At 49.4% G+C, this 16,106-nt stretch overlaps 1 protein-coding gene across 1 annotated transcript in view; it reads right to left on the reverse strand.

Moving 5' to 3' along the window:
• Positions 1 to 16,106, reverse strand: part of VWF (von Willebrand factor) — a 137,863-nt gene that overhangs the window by 97,529 nt on the left and 24,228 nt on the right. Inside the window, exons 7-10 of the mRNA XM_007089645.3 lie at positions 4,681 to 4,897; positions 2,887 to 3,009; positions 1,893 to 2,004; positions 1,076 to 1,122 (exon numbers count right to left, since the gene is read on the reverse strand). Coding sequence (XP_007089707.2) covers positions 1,076 to 1,122; positions 1,893 to 2,004; positions 2,887 to 3,009; positions 4,681 to 4,897 — 499 coding nt within the window. The remainder of the gene's footprint in view (positions 1 to 1,075; positions 1,123 to 1,892; positions 2,005 to 2,886; positions 3,010 to 4,680; positions 4,898 to 16,106) is intronic.

Here is a 16,106-nt window from a genome sequence, read left to right on the forward strand (position 1 = left end):
CCTCTTGGGGCCTAAGAGAGGGGAGCCTGTTATCTGGCTATTTGTCTTCAGTTTTTTATTCCACTGTACAAACCATGGGAACCCAAAAAGTAGTATCCAGCATACGATCTGAGGCTGAGCTGGTCTTTAACCAAATGTGGGGTCTCTCCAGAGCTCATGAAGGATGGAAAGACCTTCCTGCAAAGGAATAGATTGATGACCAGGAAGGGGAGTAAAGGGAAGGAGAAACGTAGAAATCAGATAGTTGGAGTATGAGTCCTGTCATTGTCTCTTAGCGGCTGTGTGACACTGAGCAAGTTATATAACCTCTCTGGCTCTGCTTCTTCTTTTGTAAACCTAGAATAAACTGCACCTGCCTCACAGACTCACATGTAAAGCGCCTAGCACAGAGCCTAACACATAGCAAACACCACGTGAGTGAGCACAAAAGGGAAAATTATCAAGTGAAGAGCCAGTGTTATTGGGGAGGGGAGGGGTGAGGCAGAAGGGAGCTTATAATGGGCAAAGTTGCAGCAAATAGAATAGAGTTAGGGCCAGACAGAAGACCAAGTAAAGGGCAGAGATTATACAGCAACTTTTCCTGTAAGGAGATTTTCCAGGGAGGGGATGGAGTAGAAGAAATCATTTGGTGATCTGATTTTCCTAGCTCCTGGGCCATTCTAAGATCTTCCTGTCAGGCATTCCAGAAACTTCTCACTCTGAGCTTAAAGAATTACTGGGCCCTTCTTCCTCTGAATTTCCAAAGAATTTGCATCATCTTTGTTTAGTCAACTGTGACCTCACAGTCCTTACGGCTCATTCAACCATAATCCTTTGAGCAAACAGGTGACCAGAAAACAACAATAAAACCTTAGACCAGGTGCATTCTGCCCTTTCAGCTACACAAGATGTCCCTCTGCTGGCCCATGAGTGGGTTAGCACAGCTGGTATCAGAAACCACAGCAGTAGTCAGGGGGCCACAGCTGTGGTGCAGAGGCCACCTCCTCCCTGCCTTGAGATGTGGCCCTCCCTGTCTGGCAAGGATGACATACCTCTCCATTCAGAGGAGGGAGGGGATAAGCAAAAGGTCACCTACCTGGGCATTCTTCATTGCTGCAGACCCACAGGCTATTTCGGCAAATGCTGTTGGGGAGAGCAGCACAGGTCATGGGTAGTTGTGCAAACACAAGGATACATGAACAGATCAAGAGCTCATCACACAGCCCCCAAAAGGAAGGGATCTGGGAAGAGAAAGGAGCTGGCGTGAGGGGGGATCTTTATGAGGTTAAAGGTGAACAGCACAGGGCTGTGGCCACAGAGGAATCTTGGAGATCATGCCAAGGGGAAGAAGCCCTGATGGAGAGATGGAAGAAGAAAACCTAGGGGACCCAATGTCCCTGAAAATCCACCAGCCACCCAGAAAATTCCTACTCCCCCAACTGCTCCCTACCCCCACACAGCTAGGGGAAGAGAGAACAGGGGGGCTGCTGAAAATGATAACCCAGGACCACGCCAGGCAGCCCATGGGGACTCCTGGGAGACAGCCAAGCAAGGAAATGACAGCAAAGGAAACAGGCCTGGATGTGGAACAAAGGGTTATGTATTCAAGGAGAAAACTGCCTGTGGCGTGGTGACTGTAATACAGTCCTTCTTCAGAGAGAGCCATTAACTAAAGCATAGTTTGGGGGGAAAGCTAGAGATGATGTTTGCACTTAAAGCGTCCTTCCCTCCCTGACCCCCTCCTCTAGGCCCATCCATAACATCATCCTTACTCCTCGTCAACAACTTCTCCACCCTCCCAAACCACCTCATCTCTGCCTCTCCTCCCTCTGCCCAACCAGGTCCTGTCGCACCTGCCACTACCCAGTGCACCCCCTCCCCCACCCCAGCCCACAGCGCACAGCCCCAGCTACCAGGTGTTGCAGTCCTGCGAGAGGGAGGCTCCCGGAGGGTACCGCTTCCCGGCGTGCACACACGAACACTCAGCGCTTTCCACGCAGCGGCCTTCATCCAGGAGCTGTCCCTCTGTGTTCAAGGGCATTGAGGCAAAGACTCAACTTATCATCATTGCTCATCTCCCAACTACAGAATCCCCACGAATGATCACAGCCAAGTGCTTCTTCCAGGAAGCTCAAAGAACCTATCCTGCACTGTTGCTCTCCCACGTTTGTGCAACCTGGGAGAGGGGGATTATGAATCTCCTCTCTACTGCTGAAGAAATGGGGGAAAGGGCTTTGCTCAAGGTCTACCAGTGAGGGGGTCAGGAGTCTAGGCTGAGGGCTTCTCCCCGGAAGCTCCAAAAACTTGTTGTGTGATGGTGACCTTTCACATTAATGCAATGAAAGAGAGGGCATTATTAATCTCCGTTCCACAGGTGAAGAAAGGAGGTGAGAATTTTGTTCAAGGTCTTCCAAGTGGGCAAGTCAGGAGAGTCCAAACACACAGGCCTCACTCTCTGTAATTAAACGGGGTTTTTCACCAAAGCTCAGTCTCTCCCGAGAAAAACTTTCTAGTGCAAAGCTCTCTTTCAGTTGAGCTCACGTGGCAAACCCAGGAGACATTTTAAAAGATCGTTCACTCAGACCGCTTCCCTGACACTTCACTGAGAAAACAAAACCGCAGCTCAGATTGGGTCACATGCTCCCCAAACAAAGTCACTGTTGGAGCCCAGACCATCCTTCTGTTTCCTAGACACACGCGCTTTCATGGATACAGTACAACAGGAAAACATCAATTACAAATAAACGCCGGCTCAATCCTGATCACTCGGTACAAAGACTTTTTAAAAATAAATAAAAGGCTTCTGATTTTAGCAATAGGGAGCAAACACAAGTAGCCTTCATCTGGCTTCCCCAAGCCCAGGGCACTGGCAAGGTCTCGGATTTGTGAATAAAATGAGTTTATTACCAGGGCAGCTGCAGCCGTCCACGCATTGCTCCTGACACACTTCTTTGACGTGCAGGCTCTGGCAAGTTCTGGCGCAAGGGGACACACACTCCTTATACTCCATGCCAGCAGGACATGCCGGTCCTGAAATGGAAAAGCCAGGGGTCTCCCCAGAGCAGCTCCCTCCCAGAGAGACCCTCATATGTACTCAGAGCCTTCATGTTCTTTTGCTGCTCCCCTCTGTCTTCAGGGCCCCAGGGGCCTTCTTCACCCCAATGGCACCCAAATGGCCCACATGCCCTCCAAGACCATCCTGCCAACCACCCTCCCCTGAAGGAACATCTTCCATCTTGTAAGGCCTGGCCAAGACTCAACAGGGTCACCTGGGACCACCACCCCTCCCCCTCGGTCATCTGTTTTCCATGAAGAGCTTGGGATTTTTTTGGTCCCTTTCACCTAAAACCCTCTCAAAGTAATACCAAACTCCTCTAAGCTGAAAATAAATGTCCTCCTGGGGCCAAACAAGAGGTAAATGTGTCCTCCATCACACCCCTCCTCTAAGGGCCCCACTTTCCTCATGAACTTGGCCCCAATCAAAGGCCCCACCCAGCACGGGGTGCACGCCATTCATGCCCACTTTCCCCACGTGGGTGACATTCACTCCACATTTATCTTCCACTGTGCTGCAAGACTGCCTTCAGAGGCTTATCGCCTAAGCATCTGTCCCCTTCCACTGGACCCAGCTCCTCCTGGGCAGGGCCTGGCTCTCTTTAGTCTCTCGACCTTGTGGCTAACTGAGGCTCAGAGCAGCTGAAGAACTGGAACACACCAATGCTCTTTTCTGGGCTTCACAACACCAAACGATTGTCCCCAACCCCTTCTCCTCCAAGATACGTCAGGCATCTCCCCCTACCCTATCTTCAAAAAACTAAAAACTCAGCCGCTCCACCTCACAGAGGAGAAACCAGCTGCTAATTACCCCCTTCTCACACCTCTACAGCAAAGATAAAAGCTCTAATTTATAAACTGAAAAAACACACACTGAGAAACATGTGTGTGGTGTAAATATCCAGCTCCCCACTCTGTCTCTATCAGCTGGGATGACCTGTATGATTATCGCAGACTGTCCATCTGCATGGCTTTTGATCTAGGGAAAGTCCGCAGAGAGAGGAAGCTTCTTACAAGGTAACCAGAGAAGCTCCTACTCAGTTACAATAATGTGGGAATGGTGACAATGACAATGGCGAGGGACCCAGTGAGACTGGGAGATCCAAACCCCGGGCGTCACCAAGTGAGGTGGGTGAGGGGTGGGGGAGGGACAGATAAGCACTGTGGCCAGAGGAAGGAAGGCTGGGTTAATACAAGAGAAGGATGTAATGACAGCCTGCCAGGCTCTCCAAGATCACCCCATGGATAGTTGGGACAACGCCCTATTCCTCGTCAATTCAGACAGACAGGCAGTGAAGATGTGAATTGGGATCAGGATGGCTGAGGGTCCCATGAGGGAAGGAGGATGTTTCTCAAGTCCAGGCAACAGATTTCCCGAGGGAGTCGGGGGGGGGGGGGGGGGAGGGGGAGGCATGGCACAGAACAGAGGCATGGGAAGGTCTTCCCAGCTGCAGCTTTCAAGGGAGGGGACTCCGCCTGCGGGCCAGCCCTCTGTGACCAGGTGGCCCAGGCACTGGAGGCCCTGCAGCACTGGCCTGTTGGGGTGTGGCAAAGGCCCAGGATCTTGACACTGTCCCAGGGCTTCCCTAGTGACACCACAGGACAGACACTACTCATGCCCAGCTGGGAGGGTGGGCGCTGACTTACGGCATGCAGTGTGGTCGGTCCAGCCGTACAAGACCATCCCCTGCTGGGCACAGGCCCGGGCATACTCCAAGAGGGCCACGCATGGGCACCGCAGCCCCTGGGCACACGTGCACAGAGTCTTTTCACACAGGGCCACAAAAGGCTCGGGGTCCACCAGGGGGTGGCAGCGGGCAAACACCGAGGCACTCTTCAGAAGCTGACACTGCTCCCACGGGCCCTGCAGGAATGAGACACCACTTCAGTGCGGAACAGCACCCCGCAGTCCCGGCTTCCTGAATGTGGCTCCACGAAGAACCACTCTCGCCGGGAAAACCGAGGAAGCTCCTTCATTCCTGACATCTAGGAGGTGCTTATCAACATTTGTCAGATTAAAGGGTCCAGCCATCAAAGGCAAAATCCTGAACTCATGCTACAAGAGATGGACGGAGACTCAGGTTATCTCCCAGACTGAGCCCTGAACATGCAGAACCCACAGCACTGACACTTTGAACAGCAGTGACAGGTGGGGTCCTAGGAAAGGAACGAGCAGAGGGAGGGGAGTGAAGGGTGCTGAGCTTGGAGTCGGGCCATCAGGAATGCTGATGAGGGTCTGCTTTGCACTGATCTAGCAGCCCCGTCTCCCCGTCTGGGTCTTCCCCACCATACAGGAGGATATGGCACCAGGAGCTACATAAAGCAGACACTGCTGAGATTTACATTCAGCATATCGGGGTGCAGTACATTTTCCGGGCATTCACCCGGTGATTCCTGGGGCCAGACGGAACCAGCTCCTACCCGCAAAAACAAGCTAGGATTCTAGAAAATGTCCCTGAGATCCTCTGCCAGGCAAGGGCTGTCCTTGGATTTTGCCACCTTGTTGATACCCTCAACCCAACAACACAGGGCAGGTTCAGAATCGTCGTTGACTATTCTAGTAACATGTTAGCACAAACATCCCTATATATTGTACTTGTAAACATCTCTGTGGTCTGTGTCTTAATGATTCTAAATGTACTTTTTTTTTTTTTGCAGTTTAAAACCTCTGAAGTTGGGAGGCACAGCTTTAGAAGCCATTCCCCATGAGCTCCTTCTTTGCTGCAAATAAAATTTTCTTTCTGCGACAAGATAAGATAAAATAAAATAAAATCTCTGAACTTAGTGTGCATCTTACAATCAATAACACACTTCAATTGGCAGCTTTTTTTTTTTTTTTTTGACTTGAGAATGTCTTCTGGACTCTCATCCTACAGAGTTTCATTCAGCCGTCTTAATAACCGCTAAGCCATCTGACCTGGTGTAATAAATCCTTTTTATTCAAATTGTCTAGAGTGGCATCTGTCCTCTGTGTCAGAATATTGATCAAAACAAAACCCAAAGAGAATGTACAGAGCACATAAAAGAATTTGTTTTTAATTTGTTCACACTATTTTCAAAGTAAATCAGGCAACTAACTGAGTTGAACAATCACTGTGGCCCTGATAACAGGCTTCCCAGTGTGATTTCTCCGCCTCTCACTCCCAGTTACTTTCCTTCTCTTTGTTCCTCAGGTTTTCTTTCTTAGTGATACATGGAACAATGACATGTCCTGGACTTGAGACAATACAGTATGGTCACCATAGGTGCTCCCTGCTGGGGCATCAGCTTTTTCATGCATAGACATGCTCTCCGACTGGAGAATTAGTACATGGACTTAAAACCTTCGGCCAAGGGGTGCCTGGCTGGCTCAGTCGGTAGAGTACGCGACTCTTGATCTCAGGGTCGTGAGTTTGAGCCCTTTGTTGGGCATGGAGCCTACTTAAAAATAAATAAATCAATACTTTAAAAAAAAAAAACAGGGGCGCCTGGATGGCTCAGTCAGTTAAGCGGCCGACTCAGCTCAGGTCATGATCTCGCGGTCCGTGAGTTCGAGCCCCGCATCGGGCTCTGTGCTGACAGCTCAGAGCCTGGAGCCTGTTTCAGATTCTGTGTCTCCCTCTCTCTGACCCTCCCCTGTTCATGCTCTGTCTCTCTCTGTCTCAAAAATAAATAAACGTTAAAAAAAATTTTTTTTTAATTAAAAAATAAAAATAAAAATAAAATAAAATAAAATAAAATAAAATAAAATAAAATAAAAAACAACCTTCAGCTAAAAAGAAAGAACTACAAGAGCATCTCAATGGAAGGCTGAGTCCTGAAGGATAAACCAGAGCAAATCAGTGTTCACAAAAGGGACAGTAAAAAAGAGGGAAGAAATGATAGATTTGAAGAGAAGGAAATCCAATCTGCTCAAACTGTACCAAAGGATGGCCAGAGCAAGCCTGTGTAAATCAAGAGCCAGGCTGGGAGGGGGGTCTTTTTTGGCAACGTGGAAAGCCCCGAGGAATAGAAATCTGACCCAACACTGCTCACCATCCGCAAGACCCGCCCTGGCAGCTCCAGGAACAAGCTGTGGTCCCAGGGAAAATCCACATCCTGCCCACAGGGGCCCTGAGCTGGGGCCCCCGCACCCCACCAAGCCTGCACAGAGTCTGCCATCGGAACTAGGCAGCAGGGAGGAATGTCACAGCTGCACCTGATCACACCGGCCCGGGGGGGCAGGAGGGACTCCGAAGGAGGTCCAGGGCCAGCTGGCCCAAGCAGTTGGGTGTGGCTGGTTCCCTCCGCCTGTTAGCAAAGCCGCAGCTGCGAGGGCTGCTGAACTGCGAAGCTGCAGCTGCAGACCTGCCTGCCCGGACAATTAGCAGCCCCACGTCTTGGAAGCCAACCGCTGAGAGCGGCGCTCCCTCCAGGACTCCACTTTTCTGGCTTCCTTCCCATCAGCTTGGAGACTCCACACCCACTGTGCGGCTGAGAGCGTGCTCTGGCTTAAGCCCAGCTCTGCCACTTCCTGGCAGTGGGGACTGAGGCAAATCTCCTTGCCTCGCTAGAGAAGGGTGTCCTTGGGTAACATGGGAATGATACCAACAGGCGCTGCCTCGCAGGTGGTGGGAAGGCACCGCAGTGCCTGGCACTGAGCAAGCAGTCAATGAATGAAGATGGCAGTAGGGTCACCCGTGACCGCTGAGGTCTTGGGTTATGGCATGCCTCCTTCCATTTGCCACCCTGAGCCCTTTACACAGGGAAAACCGAGGTCTCTGAAGACAATGCCAGGAAGAGTCCCTGGACTTGTTATGACTTCACAGCCCCAGATGTGAGTTTTGCCTCTTCCACCTGCTAGCTGTATGACCTTTGGCTATTTGCTTAACCCCTCCTCCTCTACAAAATGGGGATAATAGTAACAGCTCCTATCTGATGAGATGGTAGTGAAGACTGAATGAAATAACCCATGTAAAAGTTTCACCTAATAAATGGCGACTCCATATTATCATCATGGATCTCCTGGTCACCAGAGAATCCTGGTCCCTCCTGTCCCTTCTGCCAATAGGCTTATCCTCCAGAATGGTGGGCAACTCACCAGCAGGACAGAAGGACATCTTTGTCCCTTTCCCCCCATCTCCATCTCCCCAGGCTAAACAAGGATGAATGGTTGCCATGACAACATTATCACACTACTATCATCTTGGAGACTCCGAGGTGAACAGAGGGGCTGCTCTCCTTCATCTGCTATTTGAGAGGCTCATACTCCTCCAGAACAAAGTGGATTTCTTTCAAGTGGGGTGATGGGAGAAGGACCAACTCTTCTTTGCACCAGGCGGGTCTACAACTCTCCTCAGGCTCAGGGGAGGAGGCTGAGGCCTGCGCCCAGTTCTTTCCATTCTGCCATGGAAATGCCCCCGTGGAAATGCCTCAGCGTGCCCCATGAGAAATTTCCCTCAGAAAGTGAGGTTCCTGGACCCTTAAAGGGCAGCCAAGGGTGTCCCAGAGAAGACTGGATGCTCAGGCTCTTGCCTACCTTTCTCCTCACCCACAATTTACAACTAGAGAAAAACCCAAAAAGGCAACTCCATGGGAGTGATAGTGTCATCACCTAGGCTGTAGGACAGGGTCTGGAGCAGCCCAAAGGACATCTCGCACAGGCACAGGGACCAAATACCTAGGGTTCTCACCAGCCAAGCACAGTGTCAACCAGAGGACAGAAGAGACCCAGGAGTCTAGACATCTCCTCCCACTTTGAGAGCGATGTGGGGCAGAGGCCGGCATGACCCATCTCCAGCTGGCCCAAAGATGTCTGTTCCCTGCTCAGAGGAAGAATGGGACCAGTATTTCAGCACATTTCCTGGGAGGTCCCTTGAGGTACTAAATGGTTTATAGAAAGCTGCAGCAAGAAGGGTGTTTTCTAACTATTCGCTTGCAGGATGGGAGTGGATTTCTGCAGAAACAGCCACCTCCCTTCTTAGAACAATGCCTTTGCCCTCTGTGTCTGCACCTGAAAATCTGGCTAGGATTTCTTCCTCAACAGAGACAAAAGGGCAAGTTTGTCTTTCCATCTTGCCCTCCAGTCTTCCTTCGGTCAGCTCTGGCCTGAACTTGGCCTAGTAGGTCATGGTAGCATGACCACCGTCTGAGGGCCCCCAGTGCAGCATGGTGCCTCTCCCCCCAGCCTTCCCCACTCCACCACAGGTAGCCCTGTCAGGCCAGGCCAGGTGCCAAGACAGAAAAAAGTCCAAGATGGAGCCGACTTCGTGTCCTCTCAGATCCTGGGGAGAGACGTCGTCAGGTAGGAGGTGACCAAACCTTCACTCAGCAAGCACTGGTCATGTGGTCTCTAGGTCTCTAGCATATGCCTAAGTCAGGATACAAGGCAAATCTGACGGTGTCCCACCACAGCCTAAAGGGCAAAGTCCTACCTCCTTAGAAAGGCAGTAAGGCCAGGCCTTTTAGGATCTGACTCCAGCTCATTCCCCCTCCCCCCCCATGCCCCTTCTCTCGCATCACCCATGTCCCCAGAGCAAACAGTTATTTCAGAGACCGCCTCGGCACTTGCTCCCACAAACTTGCCCTTCATAAGCCTGCAACACCTTCAAAGAACACAAACCTCCTCGGAGAAAGGCAAGAGAGACAGTCTTTCAGATTTGGAAACTGAGGCATAGAGAGAGTAAAACATTAACTAGGTCAGTGGTTCACAAAGTGTAGTCCAGGAACCTCCTACGGATTCCCAAGATCCTTTCAGGGCTCCATAAGATCAAAAATATTTTTATAATAATACTAAGATGTTATTTGACCTTTATGCTCTCACTCTTTCATGAGTGTCCAGTGGAATTTTCCAGAGGCTACATGGTATGTGATATCACAACAGACTGACTACAGAAGCTGACATGGGAATCCAGCTGATTTCTCTTAAGCCAGATAGGAAAGAGATTTGCAAAACTGTGAAACAATGCCATTTTTCTCTCTCTACATTTTCTGTTGGAATTTATAGTTCTTTTTATTAAAAAGATGGCATCCATGTTAAATATAATGTGTTTATTATTTTTAAGTGAATATGTTTTACATTTCTGTTTTATTGTCTAATATAGTATGTACCAATAGAAAATCCAAATCCATAATCAATAGATAATCCATAGAAAATCTCTTTCCCGGGGTGCCTGGGTGGCTTAGTCAGTTAAGCGTCCAACTTTGGCTCAGGTCATGATCTCGCAGTTCATGAGTTCACGCCCCCCATCGGGCTTTGTGCTGACAGCCCAGAGCCTGGAACCTGCTTCAGATTCTGTGTCTCCCTCTTTCTCTGCCCCTCCCCTGCTCATACTGTCTCTGTCTCTCAAAAATAAATAAACATTAAATACATAAATAAATAGAGAGACAGAAAATCTCTTTCCCATCCTCTATCATTTTTAAGAGTGTCAGCTAAGTAATTTACAAACTGCTGTACCAAGCAGGGCTCAAAGCCTGATTCCATCCCACAGGTCAGTCATCTGTCACCAAACCACCATTTACATGGTTTTCCACACCCTCAATGTGGAAACTGCCACATTGGCGAGCCACACCTCACCAACTGTTTCCTCACAACCAGGTTAGACAACAGTGTAGTACAGCAGATAAAGCACAGGTTTTAGAAGCATGGTTGGACTGCAATCCCAACCCTGTCACTTCCATAGTGTGTGTGTGTGTGTGTGTGTGTGTGTGTGTGTGTGTGTGTGTGTAGGAAAATTATCTTGCCCCTCTGCACCTGTTTCCTCACCTATAAAGAAGGCAGGGTGTAGCAGAGATTGAAAGTTGCCCAGGATCTGTTCTTCCCTTTTTTCTTAGTCATAGAACCTTCAAATTTCAACTGTCTCCTGGGCACGTGCCCGCTGGGAACAAAGATTCTATTTCTTCACCTCCCCAGTTGCCAGGAATGGACATAACTAAGCTTTGCCTAGTAGGACATAAGCAGAAGGGTCATGGGCAACATTCCAGGCAACGTCTCCAAAAGGAGAGGGCGCTTCTTTCTTAGCTCCTTCTCTCCCCACTGCTAGAATATGGTTGTGATGCTTGAGGCATGAACTGCCATCTTGGATCATGAACTGGAAGCTTCACGTCAACAACAACAGAGAAACAAGACAGAAGGACCCTGGATCTCAACACCGTGGTACCCTGTGCTAGCCCTGGACATTCCACCCAAGTTCTCTACACCGAGAAAGAGCAATAAACTTCTACGTTGTGTAAGCCCTTGTTACTTTGGGTGTACAGTCACTCACAGAGGAACCTACTCCTAACACAGACAGCAATACCTATCGAAGCCAGTTGCTGCAAAATAAAACTAAACGAGGTTACACAGGAAAGGCAATCAAGGGCTTAGAACTACTATCATCGGTCTGTTGTCCATACTAGCCACACAGTTCGAAAATGGTTATTCCCCTCAGCTCTCTGCTGAACCATTCTGGCAGAGACATATGATGGTCAGCTCTTTTGCACACTTCCAGCATCTCCCTGGCTCCAGTGCCCAGCATCGGCTACTTCTATCCTCCTTCATCTCTTGTCTGTGGTGCCAGAGGCTGTCAAGAGATATCTAGCCCAGCTCCATCAGCCCATGACTTCATCCTGCCCGGGTGGGTGCGCAGACCCAATTGTAGCCCAACATAATCACATTTTCAGTTCATTAAAGAAGTCCAGGCCTCTTCTCTGGAGATGCCAAGGCGGTTCGAGGGAGGGAGACAGAAAAGAAGCTCATCTCCCCAGTGGCAGACAGCGGGGAAGAGAAAAAGCAGTGGCAAGAGATCTAAAGCTTAGCTATTGTGTTTGTTCCCAAACAGCTGACGAAGGACAAGGGAGGGGGCATTCCTAGGACTGAAGTGAACAAAGAAAGGAGAAGCTAATAAATAAAGTGCAAGATTGTTCACCCAGGCCCTGATCTTTCCAGCCCTGGGGTGGGTGTCCTGTGGCTGCCCCTGGGGGAGGTATGGGGTCGCCTGGCGCCTGAACTGACCCAGAGTAGTGGGTTCAAGAATTCACCCCTGTGGTGGGGCACAGTTTGTCATTGGTCAGCCAGCAAGGATGGATGAGGGGGGGTGGCTGATTCTATTTATATCTTCTGGCTGGCCTGGGATTCCTACCCACATTCCAAGATCTGACTCACAAAGCCCCCGTGAAACTGGTTGATAGGTTTCTACCAAATGGATGTGTTGTTTTGTTTTGTTTTGTTTTGTTTTGTTTTGTTTTGTTTTGTGGAGTTGGACATTTCTCTCTCTGAGGTGATTGGGGTACAGCCCTCATGAGAAGTAGGGTAACTGGATATGTCACAGAAGTCCCTGTATCCCAAAGGACCCTCCTCACCCTGTGCCTTGGTCTTCTGGGAGGCATGTGAGCAATCGTCAGGGATCAGGGCAGGGCTTGGCTGGCTGGGAGAAGGGCCAAGCACCATCCCCAGGTTCCCAGTTTGGGGTCTGTCCAAGCTCCCGGGGGGTGGAACCATTCTACTCATCCTGCTCCCAGTAAGGAAAGATCATCAGCTTTGTGATAGGAGCTGACTCCCTGAGCTAATACCATTCACCATTCTTTTGGTAATTCGTCCTCTACTGACCCAAGATGGCATTTGCATTTTCTCTTTCATGGTTGTTCAATTTGTCTTCTGTGTTTTGTCCCCTGAATAGGACTGCAATCCAACTTTCATAGTTTGGTATCACCCAAGCCACACAAAATACCTCAATAAATATGTTCGAACAGGCACCATCAGATTCTTGCTCATTCTTCTCCTCACCAGAGGGGAAGGAAAAGGGAAAGAAAGCCACTTGTTAAGGGATTTTGAGATTCTTATGTTAGGAAGGCCTTTGAATTGAAAGCTTGAGTACTAAAACCTCATCTGACCCTCCTCAAGGGTTCGTCAAATAAGTATACTAAAAAGTCGTGTTCTGCTTGATTTGAGGGCAATCTCTGAAACCCTGTGGCAGCCTCTGATCTCTGCTATAAGGCTAAACCCCCAAAAGCACCCTGGTCAAGGTCATGCCCATTCCACCACAAGCACATGGGCTCACTGCCACTCTGAGTTATGAGAAGCCTAAGAGTCCTGACGTTGATTTAAAAATTTTCTTCTGCTCCAGACACCTGCCTGAGGCTGCTGCTGCTGCTGGAAAATTCACCACCAGAAGGCTGAGTGATAATGGTGCACTCGGTCTTCTCAAGAAAGACTGGCCATCTTGAGGACCAACTCTGGGGAATACAGAGAAAATCCTTGGAGCCGGAGCCACGAAAGCAACCTCACATGCAGATGGCAGCAGCAAAAGCGGGAGATGGCCTTCCCAGTCTGGGGGAGGTGATCCTGGGGAGGAGGATGGCTGCAGCAACTGCATTTCCCAGCGGAAGTGAGGCCAAGGTCATGACCATCGAATATATTTCCGCAGGTCATACAGTGTACAATGGCAATATGCCACGGGGTTATCGTCCACAATTGTGGACACCACACATGTCCACGTACATTCTATGTACATTTCTAATGATTATTATGGTGATTTCCCAATAGGCAGCGGTAAAGTGCCTTCAGGAAGGGGCACCTTTTTCTAACTAGCAAGAGCATTAGATGGACCAGCTGCAGCCTTGGGCTTCATGCTATAGTGAGCACTGAGGACAAAGACAGGATCCTTTTATAAGATTCAGCCCTTGCAGACAGTACCCAAACTGAAAGAATTAAAAAAAAAAAAAAAAAAGGCAACCTAAGAATGTTTCTAAAATGTTAATTGTGTAGTAGAGTTACCTGAAATCCTCATTAATTATCTGAGCATTTAGAGCTTGGGGCTTCTTACTACTGGGTCTGCCACTCTGAGCTCCAGACTCTAGCAGCCCTGCCTTCTGTTTCTAAAGCTGAAAAAACTGTAAATTTGCATGCAATCAAACAAGCCATTATTCAGTCCCAGTAGAGAGGCGCTGGGTTTTGTTGGCATAACAAGGAAACATTCATCCCCTAGGTATACGTAATATGACCTGCCTCAGAAGAAGCTAACTCCTTGCTACCGGCCTGGAAAGAAGGTACACCCCAGAGAAGTGAGAGAATAGATTCTGGTGGCTCTCAAGAAAAGTTCTTAGGTCAATGCAGTCTTCCCCACAGAACATTCTGCCACCGCAAAATAGTCCTTAGAGCCACAATGGCAAGCACTTGTAAATGATGCCCATTTACCAGACCTGACTTCTGAACCCAGGGGCCCAGGGGACTAAGCGGGCTGTGAACAATTCCTTCCAAAGATGGCACTAATCACCTCCCAGGAGATGAGTCGCTGTGCTTCCCAACCAATGAGAGCACCCCAGACTTGAGTGAACACAACCTGATTGGCTGAGACAAAGTCAGGTCTCCCTTCTCAGGTAAACAACCCTGAAGCTAGTTCTGAGCTTGAAGGAGCTTGTGCCTCAGGAGGTCTGGTGCGTTTGGGGGCCTCAGCCCAGCACTAAGAACTTGGTAACCAATTTCTCAGGCTGCTCCCAGGGCGCTGGTTAGTAAGGACTTTAATGCACCCAGGAGACAAAGTGAGTAGCAAGCCTGCAGCTGGAGCCTCCAAAAGTTGAGGGATTGGCAGGGAGACAAACAAGGCTTCTCATGGATTCTTTGTCCCTCCTTCCCCTTCGTCTCCAGGAGACAAAGTGCCCTGTCTCCCTCCTCAACTCAACCCAGTATCAGGTTCTCCATGTGAAAACCCTGTCTTCACCTCCCACTTCTTATGGACAAATGGGAGTACTCCTTTGTACTCCGAGGGTGGGGGAATATTCATCCAGCACTTACTCTGTGCTGGCCTGTGTTTGCAAAATAAAGTAAGACAAAACCCATGCCCTCAAAGAGCCATTCAATATCAGAAGGACTTATGTGGCCCCACCACGACCTCACCACTGCAGCACCCCCTGCCTTAATCCCACCCCTGCCTAGCAAACACTGAAGGGTGGAGAGAGTGAACCACCTGCCAGCCACAAAATGGTAAGTTAGGACATAAAAGACAGAAATGATAAAAACTCTCTCTTTCTGCCCCTCACTGCACATGATCCTTGAGGGCACTCAATCTGAAATTCACTTGGGTTACCAAGCAGCTCTGGAAGAAAATTTGGCTTCTGTCACTTCCCCACCCCTCGATGTGGCTGTGTTCAGACATCTTCTCTCCTTTTTTTTTTTTTTTAACTTTCATTTTTGAGAGAAAGAGAGTGTGAGCGGAGTAGAGGCCAAGAGAGAGAGGGACAGAGGATCCGAAGTAGTCTCTGTTGCAGACAACAGAGAGCCAGAAGCAGGGCTTGAACTCACAAACCTCGAGATCACGACCTGAGCCAAAGTTGGACGCTCAACTGAGCCACCCAGGCGCCCCCAGACACCTTCTCTCTTAACCTCGCACTGGGCTCAGCTCCCCAAAAGGAACGGGGTTACAACTGGGAGGAGGGTGGGGGGAAAATTTAATTTTGGAGTTTATGCTTAAAGTCCTGAGTGTGTCTGGCTTCTTCCCATCCCATAGTACAGATGCTGCAGCAGTGAGCAGACAGCGGGAGCACATCAGGAGCCAATAAATAATGATAATAATAACAAGAACAGCTCATAGGATTGAGCCCCACCGGGCTAAACAGCCTACACATATTCTCTCTCTCTCATCCTGAACTGTGGTCCTGTGCAGCGGCCACTCTTCCTAGGCCTATTTTACTCTGCAGGAGCTGATGCTTGGAGAAGTTCATGTCTCACTCAGAGTTACAGAGCCAGGAAGTGGCCTGACCCCACACCCGTACCTTTAGCATAATGCTGAGGCCCATGGATGAGAATATCAAGGAACTACCAAGGGCAAGGACCAGATATTTCAAAGTTTTCCTGGAAAGAAGAGGAAGCTACTCTCTTCCACACAACCTCGCCCTCCCCTCGAGTGTTAGAACTTGGTCTGCCTCGGTCAGTGGCTGGTATTGGGCTACGTTCCAGGTGCCACGGATGTTCGTGGGCTAGCCAGAAACCTAGCACCATTGAAACACTGGCCACACAAAAAAGAGGCATTGGGAATGTGCTTGTTTATAAATTGGAAATTGTGTTTACAATCTAGGCAGCTGGATAAAACATCGAGTTAGAATGTTTTCCTGTGCTTGACACGGTCCTTGGTTCAGGAGAT

This window comes from Panthera tigris, chromosome B4 (genome assembly GCF_018350195.1).
Source record: "Panthera tigris isolate Pti1 chromosome B4, P.tigris_Pti1_mat1.1, whole genome shotgun sequence".
Lineage (NCBI taxonomy): Eukaryota > Metazoa > Chordata > Mammalia > Carnivora > Felidae > Panthera > Panthera tigris.